Raw genomic sequence first — 16,499 nt, 5'->3', positions numbered from 1 at the left:
CCTCCACAACCTGTCATAACTGTGAGCGCACAGACATACCCACGCATCACTCACACATACACATGGCACACACACATACACGCACACACACATACACACTTTAGCCTCTATCTCTCCATGACAATCAAAACACACACTCATTCTTACACCCCCCTCACCACAGAGTCTGTCACAACAGCTTTATTCACTTTGTGGTCCTTCAAGCCTTATAGGGCAGCTATTTCCTCTTTTGGGGTCAAATGGTTATTCGTGTGTTTGTGCACCTGCACTAATAAATCTCTACCAATTTCTATAATAATCTAGAATTTTTTTTTTAAAAAAGGTTGCCATACTTACATTTATTTCGATATGAGAAAATTGCAACTAAATTTAATGTTGAAACAAATGCTCGAGAATTCGTTTGAATAAAATACGTATCACCACACCTCACGCTAAAACACACGCACGCACACACCCACTCTTTCCAATTACGGTGACCATGGCAACTATCAGAGATTATTTCTCCCAGTCAGCAGTGTTAAAATGCAACTAAGCCCCTCCGTATCAGCCCCCCACACACGCGGGCGTGTGAGCACGCTCACATGGGGTAGAATTAATCCTTTTTGTAGCAACAGAAGGTAAATCGGTCTCCTTGATAACAAATTTAACAGAGCTTTTGAAGAATAAAAAGGCAAAATAATCGATGTCTGTCCAAAACAGATAAAAGAAATCATCATGAGAGGTAAATATAATTATAAATCGATGTATTAATATTGTTGAATTTCGACTTGATCCAGAATAAATAGTAAATAGAGCCAATTATAAAATATTATATCCTTGTCGATTGATGAAATATTTGTTTTTAACTCATCCAAATAGGCTGTGCTCATTTATTTATTTTGACATTACGTGAATACATGTGACATTTGCAGCCGATCCACTGTGATGTGGTGAAGGCAAGGGGGGGATGGTAGCGATGCCTGGAGGACTCTCTCTATATCTCCTCAGCACACACGCGTGCACGCGTGCACGCACACGCACGCACGCACAGACATACACACGCACGCGTTCACGTCTCTCCAGACGTGGGTGACACACTAACACAAACCAACACTGTGTGAGCATGACCACAAATAGCAGCTGGGCCATGCACAGTAGCCAATGAATGCAAGTCAAGCATGAAAATATGCGCAACTTTCTCTTATCCTCTGGCTGCTTAATACACTTTGTCTCATCCTCCTCCGTGTAGCTTTTTTTTTTTTTAAATCTCTTTTTTTTTTGGTCATTTTAAAGTTGCTATAGGCTACTCAGGGCAAACCCACAAAACATCCTCCATAAAACACGTGCACAAAATGAATGCCTTCGTGTTTCCCCCGTACTTCAATTTTTTTTTTTTTGCGAGCAAGATGCGGGGAAGACGATTTTCCCCAGCATTGTCACAGCAGATTATGGAGTTGAGATATCGTCTATCAAATTGTGATACACATACGCGCATGTCTTGTAATAAAAAGAAATCCATATTATCTTTACAAGCGTTTACGAATAAATGCATAAAATACGTCTTTGAAATACGTTGCGGCATATCGCCGGTGTGCGTGCATATGGATGGGTTGGCGCTGTCCACGGTGCTTGCTTGCTTGCTTGCTTGCACGTTCCCCTGCTTGCTTGCTGCGGGCCATGTGCGGCATGTTCATCATATCAGCAACGAGTTGCGTCCTCGCAGCCTGCTGCTTGCATGCTGCTCATCAGGAACCTGGATGTTTAAATTAGCAAATTTGCAGAGTGCACGCATGCATGAGCAAACCTCTCGTTGGGGGAGGCCTTTGCTTTTTGGTTTATTATTGCACTGAAATGGGGGCAAGTTGTCTTAAAAAAATAACTATTCCCAAAAGGAAAATGCACTAAAATGTCTTTTATAATTTTACAGAGGAAATAAAATTAAAACTATTCCTAGTGGCCAATCCACAATGGCACACAGCTGTTCTCATAAATGTATGTCGCTATTATAAGATGCGCACTATTACTTCAAGTAAACACGAGTGAACTGGCAAAACACATTTATTATTATCGTTATTATTATTATTGTTAAAGAGCAATAAAGAGAGCAATCAGAAGGCACCCGTTCAGTCATATTTAAGTCGAAATATCAATATTTAAAAAAAGCTGCCAGGTTACGTATACATTTATGAAACTGCACAGGGATGAAATGTATGTATATTTATTATACGGCCTGTACCTTTACATTACATTATAAATTTGCTGATATATTTTTGCATACTGATTTATATATTCATATAAAAATGTCATAGCGTTGCCCTAGACCTGCTCTGGGTTCTTTTTTATTTTCCACGCGATTTGTCGTGACTCACTTGACCATCTCTCTCTCTCTTCTCTCTCTCTCTCTCTCTCTCTCTCTCTCTCTCTCTCTCTCTCTCTCTCTCTCTCTCTCTCTCTCTCTCTCTCTCTCTCTCTCCCCCTCTCTCTCTCTCTCCTTGTCCCCTCGCGACGCATGCAGTCACACATCCGAGCGCTGCACCAACAAGCAATTAATTATATATTTGAAGAATCCACGGCGTTTTCATACAAATGAGGATATTTTTTTATTGGGAATTTTGTTTGTTTGCTCAAAAGATTTTTTAAACTGGATTTGGACAATGGAAGAGCGAGCCAAGAGAAACGGCTGAGGATTTTGAGTGCGTGTGGGTTTTGGCACTTGAGGACAACAGGCATGACTTTGCATCATCCACATCATTGAAACCCGCAAAAGAGACTACAAATAATCTTGCTCTTTCTTCTCGACCGAGGCCCTCCTTTTTTCGGATTAAATCTTTCAACCAGAGAAAATGGCTCACCTGATCCGCCACAAGCTCACCAACAAGCTGACCAATGCGGCCCACACGGTCTCCAACAAGTCCCAGGCCAAGGTCAGTGGTGTGTTCGCCCGCCTGGGCTTCCAGGCCGCTACGGACGAAGAGGGTGTGGGATTTGCCGAATGCGACGACCTGGACTACGACTACAGGCAGGGCATGCAGATGGACGTCTTCCAGGGCGACGACGAGGGCGGAGAGTGCGGCCTGGAGGATGGGGACAGTCACTACCAGAGGGACGGCACTGGCCCCAAGCCCCAGGGCCTCAAAACTGGGGGATCCCTGGATGAGGACAAGCCCAAAATCACATCTTGGGAGGCTGGCTGGAACGTCACCAATGCCATTCAGGTACATCGTGTGTTTGGGAAAGAGAGGGCCCTCCCACGCGCTATCAGGCCTTCAGGAGTCACCTTGAACCATTTTACACTTACAGTTAAATACACAAACGTGAAATAGCGAATTCGCTTGCTTCGGATGCAAGGCTAAATTAATCTAATTGTGTGCGTGTGTCTGTGTGTGAGGGTTTTTTTTTTCTCCCAAACGATTACCATATTTGGTAACATGAATGGGCGTTCAACCACTATAAAGCTGCGTGATTTCTCTCAGCCAATCAGCATGAACGAATAATAAAATAATGAAAAGTATTACGTAATTTCACTTAATATAGGTATAAAACGGTCAAGAGAGCGCAATAAGCACACACACACACAATAAAAAGCGATATTTAATACAAATGCCTACGTTTATTATTGTTGTTATTATTAAATATTAATATCATTATTATTTGCATTATTGTTATTAGCATTATGAAATAATAATGACGAGGGGATTGAGGGTAATTGAATCTTTTTATGAAGTAATATTTAACTGCTCAAAAAGACAATTTTGCGGCACCGGCAGGATCAAATGAAGGAATCAAAACCATTTCGTCGTGTAGAAAATAAATTTGAATCGTCGGGAGTGCACTTGTCCTCGGTTTGATTTAACAGCGTCGCCTCCGTTTAATTATACTTGTGATACTTTTTTTCCTGCACCGTATTGGGCGCAGATTATGTCAAGTGTCCGCGACCGCTCAACCGGGCTTGTTTGGTCCGCAGGGCATGTTCGTCCTCGGCCTGCCCTATGCCATCCTGCACGGCGGCTACCTGGGCCTCTTCCTCATCATCTTCGCCGCGGTGGTGTGCTGCTATACGGGCAAGATTCTCATCGCGTGTCTTTACGAGGAGAACGAGGACGGCATCAAGGTGCGCGTACGCGATTCCTACGTAGACGTGGCCAACGCGTGCTGCGCACCCCGGTTCCCCGCGCTGGGCGGTCACGTGGTCAACGTGGCCCAGATCATCGAGCTGGTGATGACTTGCATCCTGTACGTGGTGGTGAGCGGCAACCTAATGTACAACAGCTTCCCGGGCCTTCCCATCTCGCAGAAGGCGTGGTCTGTAGTGGCCACCGCTGCCTTGCTGCCCTGCGCCTTCCTCAAGAACCTGAAGGCGGTGTCCAAGTTCAGCCTTCTGTGCACGCTTGCCCACTTCGTCATCAACGTCCTAGTCATCGCCTACTGCCTTTCTCGGGCTCGGGAGTGGGCGTGGGAGAAGGTCAAGTTCTACATCGACGTCAAGAAATTCCCTATCTCCATCGGCATCATCGTCTTCAGCTACACCTCGCAGATCTTCCTCCCCTCCCTGGAGGGCAACATGCAGAAGCCCAGCGAGTTCCACTGCATGATGGACTGGACCCACATTTCCGCTTGCGTCCTCAAGGGCCTCTTTGCCCTGGTGGCCTACCTAACATGGGCGGATACCACCAAGGAGGTTATCACAGATAACCTGCCCAGCACCATCCGTGCAGTGGTTAACCTTTTCCTGGTGGCCAAGGCACTGCTCTCCTACCCGCTGCCTTTCTTTGCCGCCGTGGAGGTCCTGGAGAAGTCGCTTTTCCAAGACGGCGGACGGGCCTTATTTCCCGACTGCTACGGGCCGAGCGGCCAGTTAAAATCGTGGGGTCTGGGCCTCCGAGTGGCTCTGGTGGTCTTCACCTTGCTCATGGCCGTCTTCGTCCCCCATTTTGCCCTCCTCATGGGTCTGACCGGGAGCCTGACAGGCGCTGGTCTCTGCTTCCTGCTGCCCAGCCTCTTCCACTTGAAGCTCCAGTGGAGGAATCTCCTGTGGCACCACGTCTTCTTTGACGTCGCTATTTTTGTCATTGGGGGCATTTGCGCCATATCTGGCTTCATCCACTCTATCGAAGGTCTCATAGAGGCGTTCAAGTACAATATCCAAGACTGAGAGCCAGCGGTGACGACCTTTAACCCTCCCCCCCGGCCCGCTCTGCTCCCCACTTTGTGGGCCATTACGACAAAGAAGCCCGTGAGGAGAATCGTGCGTGTGAAATCTTTTTCATTTTGCCTTTGTGAAAACGTGCAATAACAAACTGTACAATCATGATGTTAAATAGTCTTCTATGGTAAATGGATGAAGGACGTGCTCCTGAACGGGGGTGTCTAAACATGGCCCAAATTACAAGTGTGTGCGTGGTAATATTTGGACTTGAATTTGAAAAAAAAAACCAATGGAGGTTATCTACTAACACAGGGAATCCTCACTTTACGACAACGTAACCCATATTTGTATGGAAAATGGAATGCAGCGCAGTCTATTGCTTGCAGAGTCATAATTACATTAAATATCTATATGAAAAACCTTCTAGACCGTAGACATAAAAGAGAGACCTCCAAACTCAAGCCTCAGGTCATTGGTGGCCTGGCGACCATTTTGTTGAGGCTTGCGGTATAGAGAAATTACATTTGACAAAAACTGCAACCCAATTCAAAAAAAAAAAAAAAGGGCAGGATGGTGTGTTTGTGTGGAGGGTGGGAAGGCATGAAAAGTGTGGATGTTGAAAAGGAGAGAAGGTGCTTTTAGCATGTTGGATAAATTCAAGTAAAAGTATTTCAAAGTAGCCCTGAAAGTCTTCCATTTTTCTATATGCGCCCACATAGTGTTAACATACGGATTTTAGCTATTGATATGACTCCAAATTGCCATCAACACTTAACACGAGTTGCTATGTCCCAATCCACACACTGGCGCACCTAACGATTTTGCGAGTTCGTTCTGTCAAAGAGAAGACCAGTAGATCAATCAGAGCCAATTTACCAATTGTTTATTCCTAACAAAGCAAACTAATACAGGCCTGGGTCCCGGGTCCCTCACACTAAAACTCGTTCGTTTTTGTGACCACCAAAGGACGACACATTCTTCCGGGTTGCCCAGTTTTAAAGAAACACAATATGAATATTAAAACATGCAAAACATTGTGTGATGATTGGTCGATGGCCATCTCCTCCCCGTCGAGGTGTTATCGCTGTGGTCAGGGGGTTGGGTTTTTTTCCTCTCGAAGCCCGACCACCTGGACGTGGTGTTGTTCTTTGTTCTCGTTTCTCACCGACCTTGAGGTGTTATCGTCCGGTACTCCCTTCGTCCGGTACAACACTTTGAAGAAAACAAGTTCATGCAGTTTCCCTGCACATTCTTCACCACCCACCAATCCACACGAGCACTCCAACACTAGATATTATATTGATATGATTATAAGTTTAACACAACCTTAAAAATATGTTTGCAAACTGCTGAAAGCACATTTCCCTTTATTAGGAAAAGTTTGGACACTACATATGTCACAATTAACTCAAACAGTATGTATTGCACGATGAAGATGACCTGAGAGGGGAGTCGCTTCTCGTAAAGGCTTAACAGGGAATTGTGCCACCTACAGCAGCATTACCCGTTTTAAAAATGTGAGTGGCGGTGGAGTGCGTTTGAAAAGACCAATTTGACCAGAGAGGGGCAGCATCGGGTCAAAGGGCAACCAGACAGCTAGAACGTACCGAGACAAAGAAAAAGTAGGACATTCGTGGCAACCTTCAGCTTGACCCTGTGACGTAGAACTGACTAATGCTAACCACCTTATGCTATTCAACCTCAAAGTAACTTTCATGCCTTCCATTGTACAAAATGAAGCCGACTTAAGCGGAGGTTACGTGAAAAGTGTTCTTTACAATAATGTGTCCTATGAGCTTCCACTAATCTAAAACTGAAAATTGCCTAAAGGTTGAGGTAATAACCACATTTCTGGGTTTCGTCATGTAACATTAGCAAGCTGAGCTGTATTTGGAAGTTACCTGACCTGAGACACTGTGATGTCATTTTCAGTCGACAGTAAGTGGCAAAACGGCCGATCAAATTGCTGCTTAATTCATATTCCACATACAAGATATTAATCAGAATGCCACATTTAGATTAGTGGAAGCTCATAGAATATCGTAAAGTTAGGAATTTTTTGACTTGACTTCCCATTTAAGTGAGGCTATGATGTTAGTTTTGCTGTTTTTAAATTAAATAACATTGCACAATCGTGAGGTAATATCTATCTCTATGCAACAAGTGATAAAAAGTGTATTCTGGAACATCTCCACTCTGGCCGGCGTTTGCATGAGGGCACGAAAAAAAAAATTGAGCCTTTTGTGTGTGTATGTGTGTGTTTTTTAATACCTGTATTCGTGTGGACACTACCCAAATCTAAAACCACCTTTCCAGTAAAAGTCTAGTCCAGTTCGGTTCACCTCAGGAACGATCTGGATTTTTTTTTCGTGTGGTGCTTGGGTGATAGCAGTGTCAGCAAGCTAAATAGTGTGACATCATAACAAAGAGCAAGGTAGCCACGAAGGCTGCACAGTGAATGTCATCTTTCATCTTCCAATTTAATCGATCACACATCACAAAGCGTCTAGCTACACCCGTTAGCACAATTCTACTGTGGTAGATGTGGTACGATATATTTTGGTACCATTTAACAACAATAGGAACACTCCAAATAGGCAACTGAACTGTGGTAGAAATGGGCAGGCAGCTTTCAGTCAAGGTGATGCACATTAAAAAAAAAAAAAAAATCATAACTATCTTCTGTGTAGTTGTTTGAATAATACTTCTCTTTTGTCAGTTTTGTGCATTTATTTTTCCACCGCGCTCGTCGATTAGTTTGTTTTCTCGATGTTTCCAATGTCATTCTGGATGGAGTGAATTTTAACGTGCAAGCAAGTGGGTCCTTCTCGTGTCGTATTGCCAAGTGTTTGTCGGCTTTCCCCGTTGAACCTGTCAATTGTGGTTTAATGCAACTAAGCACAGTGTGTGAGACAAAGAGTATTTGTGGAATCAAGCGATAAATAAATGGAATATTTTAGGTTGGTGATTCTGTTTGCTTTCAGGGAGTGGGGAAAAAAAATCCGACTGTACATGCACCATCAACGTATATCCCGATATGTATCGTGGGGTTTTGAGAATCAAACATTCCTTATAGCTCTTGTCATCAGTAAGTTTGCTAGAGCTAAATTTACAAGCCATAAAATTGGGTTCTTTTCATTTTCCCCACAAAATGTAATTTTAGGATCCAATAACAAATGATCCAGGGCCTTGGTACAATTCTACTTGGATGTTTTTGTTGAATTTAAAACACTGTATAAAACGCTATGTAGAACCAAAAATTTATTTGATGACAAACTGTTCATTTGATGAAGCGGTAGCATTAAAAGGTTAACGGCAGGACCCAAAGTTTCACTTCTATTTCGCGGGTGGGTTAGTCATGGCATCACACATACACACACACGCACGCACAGTCATGTTATTTTAAGTTTCACTTCTCAGTTGTAAGATACAGGAAGCTGGAGCCTTCAAATGATAAAGCATTACCGCCCAGGACACGCTTTAAAAACAACAGGATCCAAATCAAGTCATCTGTTGCCATCACATTCCTGACACAAAATGCTTGCAAGAGTATTAATAGTGCTCATGGTCATCTATTGCGCCTGTGGAGAAAATCCTGCAATTCGAGTCATCGTGAGCAACAAAGGACTTCAATATGGTAAGATGAATCATATTAATACATTTCAATCTCATGTTTCAAAAGTGACATATTGTGGAAAATTGACAAATGGCTGGAGTCCATCCGGCAACGCTGTCTGAAGCCTTGAGATACAAGTGACTTGACGAAAAAAAAGATTTACAGATTATTAGTTAGATGTTTTTTTTAAACCCCTGGAACTCCATGTATCATTTCAACAATACTTCATTGACACCAATTATTAATTTCCCAATTGGCAAAACTTTGAGACCATCAGGGGATTAGAGAAAGCTGACAAGTGGAGGGTAAAAAACTGTATTTGTGTATGGTGTGTTTGGTCCATTTACCACACACACACACACACACACACACACACACACACACACACACACACACACACACACACACACACACACACACACACACACACACACACACACACAGACACACACACACAGACACACACACACACACACACACACACACAGTATCTGCAATGTTAAAGTTAAAACAAGAAATACTGTGTGAGTCAACTATAATTCTTGGAGAAGTTGAATGAAAGAATGTAGCAATAATAATCTTCAAGGCTACATGAAATTGTTGTGCATGTGCTTCCTCTCACAGCGGGGCATGCGGCTGCAGGGTGGATTCAGGACAAGTTGGAACAAGTCACACTACCTGACATCAGCGGTGAAACAAAATACTTTCCCCACCTAAGATACGCACTCACAGGGTAGGACGGTATTCAGAGGCAATTGGATGCAAAAGCATTGTCCTCCTCTTGCTACAGAACAAATGTTTGGTCCCTTAAATAATCCTAATCACCGGCCCTCAGCTCCATTCAAATGATGACTTGTGTCTCCCTGCCTCTTTTAGTGTTACTACAAGAAAGTGGGACTTTCCGGAACCATCCTTTGAGTTCTACCAAGACCTCTCTGCCTTGAAGACGTCCATCGAAGGGCTCAATGTTGCCCTCACAGGAGACTGGGAGGCCCATTGGGGGTTCATGTAAGTGGGAAGAATTTGTTTATTATTGTGGTGCCCAACTAACTGGTCCACAGTTTGGTACCCGGTTCCAAATGTCCTCCATCCTGCAGTGTGTGTCAATATTAGTATTCTATTTTTATGTGCACTTTCAGACATGGAGGTGGCTCTTTTGACATGGCCTTGTTTGGTGTGGACCTGGTCTCCATAGTGCAGCTGGGGAGGGATGCTGGTGGACATCTGTCTTTAACCAGCGTGAATTGCAGCCCTCAAATAGACGACATAGACATTTATTTCTATGGCAGCAAGAGGTACCATGCTCCGGTTACATGGACCTTGTTTTACGTTTGTAATGAAATGTAAAGGAACTGCAATCTCACCTCTACAGCTGGCTCATCAAGATTTTTGAGAACCGTTTTAAGAAATGTATCAAGGATCAAATAGAAGCCATGGTGAGTTAAAATAAAAAAATATATATATTTGTTGTGATTAATTAGTAATTCATTTTCAAAATAATAATAATATGCCTGCTCAATTGTGATTGGGAATCAATCACTGGTCTTGATCTTGTCAGATTTGCCCTGCTGTGGATGACCTCATCGCGAACCTGGAGAGCCATCTAAAGGACATGAAAGGTATTGCAATATGCTATGGCTTGAGGTTTACTTCTTATCCCCGAACACAACAAAAGTCAAGTTAATTCCAAGTATAGGTGATAAATCTGATTATTCATATTCTAAAAACTCTCCTTGAAGTTAACTTTCAGGTGAATCGAGACCTCAGTCTGGACGTGCCTCTTGTTGGCCTGCCTATTGTCACTGCTTCAAGTCTTCACCTCGGACTCAAGGTCAGGAAACATACATAAAAGTTGTTTCATATTTTCAGTGTTATATTGTATGTTGGTCACTACCTTAGAAAAAAACAAAACAGAAAATGAATCATAGTTGAACTAAAACCAGGATTGTCTATAACACTAAACAGTAATGTACATCAATAATCAAATGGTGGTTATTTTTATGTGTTTTGTCAAATGTTTAAAGGGAGAATTTTACAGTATCAAAGGTCCAAAGGAGCCCCCGTTTGTGGCCTTGCCTTTTGACATACGTGAACAGCCATCTTACATGATGTCAGTAGGTTTGTCTGAGTTCACTGTCAACTCAGCCTCCTTCAGCTACTTCTCGGCTGATTTACTGCAGGCCTTCATCAATGACAGCATGGTGAGTTCACCTGAAAGACAAATCGATCATTCTCAGAGATTCAGAAGAAGCAATGATGGCTTTTTTGGGGGATTTTTTTGAATTTGGATTTCTCTCCTCAGATACCTCCAAGCTCACCGGTGCGTCTTAATACAAACTCGATGGGTCAATTTATTCCACAGGTAATGAGACTTTATTTTGTGACTACAATATAGCCTACAGGGTCTTTAAGCCCATGCCACTTTTTGTTAGCCTATATCTCAATGACTCGAGTTTTTGTAGATGAAACATGAACACCAAATTATCATATTTTTGGCTTACAAAGCAGACATCAGGGGCAAACAAAATACTCATTTGTGAGTTAAATTCTAATGAACACGTTTGAGATCCTAATAAGTAAATGGTATGTCTTTTCTTAGTATTCTGCTCTAAGGTTTTTAAGAATTCACAACCTAAAACGATATTCAATCTCTCTACATTATCCATTCTCCTTAATGACAGCCTCTATCATTTCCATAAAATATATATGACACATTGATTTTAAAAAAAAATTCAACTGCCTCCATTTAAATAGTTGCTGTGAAGGTATATACACACCTTTTAACCGCAAAGGTTTTTTCCGCAGCTCCCCAAGATGTTTCCAGACTTACTGATGACACTACAGATTTATGCCAGAAACACTCCGATATTTTCCTTCCGGTCCGATGCTGTTGCGCTGACCTCGTCGGGCGCAGTCAAGGCCTTTGCCATCCAGCGTAATGGCACCCTGACCCCGCTGTTTAAACTTCATGTGGTGAGTTCTAGTTTGTTTGTTCCATTTCACGGCATAAATGTAGATGTTACAATAAAGTCACATTGTGGAGCTTCACATCTCAAACATAGAAAAAGTGATCCACTATGACTCAGGGTTGGGTTGAACTTAGCAGTCATCAAAGTGACAGATTGCCTCGGTTCGATTAAGATAATATCAAAATAAATACTTGCATCTCTCCATAATAGCTTTAAACGCCACTTGGACTTGAGGCTTGCATATTCTGTCTTAATAATCACTTTTGGTTTTTTTTCTTCAAGGACTCAGATTTCAGGGGCAAAGTGTGGGTTGCTGATGGACGGCTGAAGGGCTCGGTGGCAATGGACAAGTGAGTGGAGCAATGCCATCCACTGGCGGAGCTAGAGGGTTGGGCCCCCCCCCCCAGCACAAGCCCACCCCCCCCAGCACAAGCCCCCCCCCAGCACAAGCCCACCCCCAGCACAAGCCCAAATATTTAAATAATTAACTTTTGGATGTTTTCTCGTTGTTCTAGTAATTTTCTTCAACATTTCCACAAATCCCCTATCAGGAACATATGCTGAATTGTTATTAACATTTTTTAAGAAATGTTTGGGGTTTGTAAGAATTGTTGTCGTTTTGCTGACCCCCAAAGAAATCCTTGACCCCCCCTTCCCCCACATGTCCTCCCAAGAAAAAAAAATTTCCTCCACCAGTGAAGCAAGCCATCTGTATTTGAAAAGTCAAAGTAATGCGCAGTAATGTAATGTAAGCTGTCTCTTTTCCAAACAGTTTAACTCTGACTCTGGCAGAAACTGAGATCGGACCCTTTAAGGTAATGTTTCACCGGGCATGTCATCCAGTATAATGGCTACCTTGTGACTTGTGCTTCCTTTTGCAGACTGATGCATTGGAGGAGCTGGCCCAGAGGATAATGAGGGCAGCCGTGTTGCCAGCACTGAATGGTGAAGCTCGTCTTTCGTTGCGTGTGTGTGTGTGTGTGTGTGTGTGTGTGTGTGTGTGTGTGTGTGTGTGTGTGTGTGTGTGTGTGTGTATGTCCCTCTGCGGCGTAATCCAAGTAGTTTGCAATTTCCAGAAAGAAATGTGCCACAAAATGTTATCGATGGTGTCATGCTTAAATTTTCACACAGCTACATTTACAACTTCAATGAAATTGTACTAATTTGTTTTCAATAGTCTAACCTCATTTCATGGTTTTTGACAGCCTACTATATTATTTTTTGATTGGGTCCAATCAAATTTATAAACTTAGGCAACTTAGGAAAAGGGCTGATTTTATACAGCAAACGTTTCAGGACTCTTGGTCAAAACAAAAACTGCTTGTTGGGTCAGATTCCAGACCAGAGTGGACTGTATGTAGATCCTGAGCCGTAGTTTGAATCGCCTTGGCCAAACACTTGCTTTTTGTTTATTGAAGCCACATCATGTATGGTATGGACTAGAAGGTATTGACTGCATTTGTCTTGCAGAGGAACTTGCCACAGGCTTTGCTTTACCACGGACAATAAATGCACAACTGGTCAACTCAGTTCTGACAGTAGAAAAGGTAGGTACCTCAAGTAAATCCAGACAATGTCTTTGTTTGGGTTGACTGATTTTTGCCTTTTGCTCCAACAAACAGGGATTTGTAGCTTTTTCTTCAGATGCCCAGCTGCTGGAGAATGACACCATTTTCAGCTGAGCACATGATTTGTGACTCACGATGAAGTCTCATGCACTCAACGCGCTTTGCACATGTTAATGTTGGCTAATGAGAAATCGCCATGCAGTATTTACACGGATCGTATTCCCACATGCTCATAGTTCTTTAAGATGTTTTTTTTGTTTCTCCCTATCTATGTAGTTGCTGAAATTTGCTTGTTTCATTCACTAGACACACCATAAAAAATACTCTTGAGGTTCATTTTTATATTGATTCCGGTTTTCTTGGTTGCTTTGAAAGATGCCTTTAAATAAAACACATTTTTGTTCTGCCATACGGGGGAAGTTGTGTATTTTTATCAAGCCTTTTGCACATAAATTTCCTTTTTTTTTTTTTAAATATATATATACTCATTTATGTTGATATCCAAGCTACTAGTAAAGAGAGGTAAACAACATTCATCAACAGGTTGAACAGAAAGTACCCACCAGTCAAATTCACCACCTCCATCGTTCTCATGAAACAATGGCATCACTTTATTTTGAAACAATGTCAGTGTGCATTTTTCTTTCTTTTAGCTATGCCTTCACATTCTTGGAATGTAACACCACCATAATATAAATATAAACCTATTTACAGCCGCTGATCTTTAAATGTTCCCCGTAAGAAAAGCATCACAGTTTGTTAAATAAACTTCACTGCGTGGATGGATGGTCTGAGCCAGACACAGGTCTTCAAATTTAAATAAAACTTGCAAAAAAGAAAAGCTGCTGTTAGTAGATATTTGATAGCATGTCACAAAACTGGGTTGATATCGCTCAAATATTTGTGACATGTTAGTTCCATCAACTGGCCACCACATTGGGAATACCTGCACAACCAAAATGCATGTTGTAGTTAACCCTCGAAGGATTGTGTGATGAACATGGGAAGATTTCAATCCTGTTTGCCACCTGATCGCAAACCGAAAGATCAGCCGTAACTCTCAAGTGGAAGAATCCTGTTACGCTAACAGAATACTCCTAAGTCTTGGAACAGCCGTTCTGAGCTCACAGAGACATTTAAAATTGATAACAGCTGTTTTCTTGACGTTTGTTAAAAATGGGATGAAAAGTACAGAAGAAAAATGAGCTTGTGGCACAGAGTGAATAAAATAAATCACAAGTCACTCTCTCACTCACTCACACTTTCTAAACTCACTCTCTCTCACACATGCACAAAAGTGGCTCGGAGAGGCTATGGTACTTAGGCTATCGAGGTGCACCAACAATCAGAGAGGCGTGTCAGTTCATGATGGGCGGAGGGGCCCGCTATCATTTGTCCGCAACAGCCGCCGCCATGGGTGCACGTATGGCGCCGCGGGCCGTGGCCGCCAGCTCCTCGATTTCCGTGTTTAAGCGCCGGATAACCCACTCCATCGCCTCGCGGCCCTGACATCATCAAACGGGACAAAGGGTTAGTTAGGACAAGTAGAAAAGGTGGGAAAGCGGCGTTTGGAAGGTTTCTGATGCTTCTCACCTTGCCAGCGTTGACAGACATGGAGTTAGCCATGAGGCCCTCGAGATAGCTGCTCAGGCTGACACCTTTCACACTGATCAGAGCCTCCTGGGTCAGCACCGTTCTGCTCAACAATACGACAATACATCGTTCACATTGTGAGGAACAGAATGTGTCGCACAGCGTGTGCATCAGTGAGTATTTACAGTCAAGACAGAAGAATAAAACGTACTTGTCAGCATCCTGGGGATGGGGCTTATACGTCAACTTTTCATCCACGGACACCAAGTTAGTGAAGGAGATCTGAAGACACCAAACAGGTCTTGTAAAAAGGGTTTTGTTATGTGTTCAATGAATCAATGTGCTTTCCTTTCAAACTATTGAATTATACTGAAATAAACATCATTTAAATTGATTCAGATGCATACACAAGTCTGTACATGGTGACTCACATTTGTAGATTTGAGCTCAAAGATCTTCTGTTTGGGATCCACTACTGAATGTTCTTGGACATAAGTGCATGTTCTTGTTAGGCCAATGATCTGCAGGAAAACAACACTTATTGTCATAACGTGTATAGAATGAATTCCAAACTTTTTTTCAGATAATGATAATTTGCACTTACAGATTTGGCAATGGCGGGAAGACCCCACTCTGTGCTGAGCAGTCTTTTACTATGCAACCGTCCCTCTGTGTCCACACGTCTGTCCAGGACATCCACACCAACCACGTTGGGGTTCATGGGGTTGGGGTACTTCTGCATTGCTGCCTTAGTCACCGTCTCCCATGGGTGACTGAAAAAACATGTGGGACAGACAGTATGGTGAGTATAGGGAGTAATCTGTAGTCATTCGTCACTATTATTAAGCACTGACATTGTTTCGATCAGCTGTTGACATGTGAAACGCAAACGTCATTAAGCACCGTCTTGCCAGGCAGCCTGTTACGTAATAGCGGTTATGTCAGATTCTGATTTGATAAGCATACCAGACGTGATTATATAAAAATATCACCCTATGGGTTGCCTTTTTCCTTTAATGTTCTTTTGTAAATGGCACATATCTGTATAACTTCTGAGTTTTAAGCTTGCAGCGCAAAGCTATTGATGAGTTGACACCCCCCGCTCTCCAGGCTTCCCTACTAGAACATTCGTGTTATAAACAACGACACGACCAAAAACGACACTAGCTACCCTCTGGGACACTTCATGCATCAAGTTACACAATCCAAGTTGCCTAACTTAGCTAAAGTGGCTAGCCTCAAGCTAAGAAGAAGCGGCGTAGGTATTAATATGTTACTGGTCATGCAGCAAAGGTGGCGAGACACAAAGAGACAAAGGCACTCACTTGAAAATGTGCTCTGACGCCCAGATCTTCATTTTTATCGGCAGGTTTGTACGTCAGAGTTCGGGAGCCGGGCCGGCTAAAGGGACAGCGTGACCGTCGCTGGGAAGGAGAAAGGACCAACGTACGGAACGTCGGAAGAGACAAAGTTCTCAGGCGGTCTAAACTCACATACTCCCCCGTGTGGTAGATAATCATATAATATATTCGTCCTTTACTGTATTATTTACTTTACAGTACTTTACTGTATTTCTTTTAGAATGGGGTATTTATTTTATGGTGGGCGACTGTATTCTTGGAATGGTG

General features: G+C 42.7%; 3 protein-coding genes across 3 annotated transcripts; 2 read left to right on the top strand and 1 right to left on the bottom strand.

Moving 5' to 3' along the window:
- Nucleotides 1-2,822: 2,822 nt before the first annotated feature.
- LOC147061867 (vesicular inhibitory amino acid transporter-like) lies at nucleotides 2,823-6,405 on the top strand. Its single transcript, XM_085919623.1, has 2 exons — nucleotides 2,823-3,194; nucleotides 3,944-6,405. The coding sequence occupies exons 1-2, from the start codon at nucleotides 2,823-2,825 to the stop codon at nucleotides 5,129-5,131; spliced, it is 1,560 nt and encodes a 519-aa protein (XP_085775749.1). The 3' UTR covers nucleotides 5,132-6,405.
- A 2,086-nt stretch (nucleotides 6,406-8,491) lies between these two features.
- bpifcl (BPI fold containing family C, like) lies at nucleotides 8,492-13,687 on the top strand. The gene is made up of 15 exons (XM_085920271.1): nucleotides 8,492-8,762; nucleotides 9,366-9,474; nucleotides 9,618-9,749; nucleotides 9,881-10,036; nucleotides 10,114-10,177; nucleotides 10,300-10,360; nucleotides 10,481-10,572; nucleotides 10,766-10,942; nucleotides 11,044-11,103; nucleotides 11,547-11,714; nucleotides 11,993-12,060; nucleotides 12,483-12,525; nucleotides 12,592-12,655; nucleotides 13,181-13,257; nucleotides 13,333-13,687. Exons 1-15 carry the CDS (start codon nucleotides 8,663-8,665, stop codon nucleotides 13,390-13,392), a joined length of 1,431 nt encoding a protein of 476 aa, XP_085776397.1. The 5' UTR covers nucleotides 8,492-8,662; the 3' UTR covers nucleotides 13,393-13,687.
- A 157-nt stretch (nucleotides 13,688-13,844) lies between these two features.
- Nucleotides 13,845-16,347, bottom strand: LOC147061865 (PRELI domain containing protein 3B-like). The gene is made up of 6 exons (XM_085920320.1): nucleotides 16,197-16,347; nucleotides 15,476-15,644; nucleotides 15,303-15,392; nucleotides 15,083-15,153; nucleotides 14,872-14,974; nucleotides 13,845-14,783 (listed from the first exon to the last, which is right to left on the bottom strand). Exons 1-6 carry the CDS (start codon nucleotides 16,226-16,228, stop codon nucleotides 14,667-14,669), a joined length of 582 nt encoding a protein of 193 aa, XP_085776446.1. The 5' UTR covers nucleotides 16,229-16,347; the 3' UTR covers nucleotides 13,845-14,666.
- Between the last annotated feature and the right edge of the window lie 152 nt (nucleotides 16,348-16,499).

The sequence above is a fragment of the Syngnathus leptorhynchus genome, chromosome 1, assembly GCF_054491065.1.
Source record: "Syngnathus leptorhynchus isolate UIUO chromosome 1, UIUO_Slep, whole genome shotgun sequence".
NCBI lineage: Eukaryota > Metazoa > Chordata > Actinopteri > Syngnathiformes > Syngnathidae > Syngnathus > Syngnathus leptorhynchus.
This window is presented reverse-complemented; position numbering and strand designations above follow the sequence as displayed.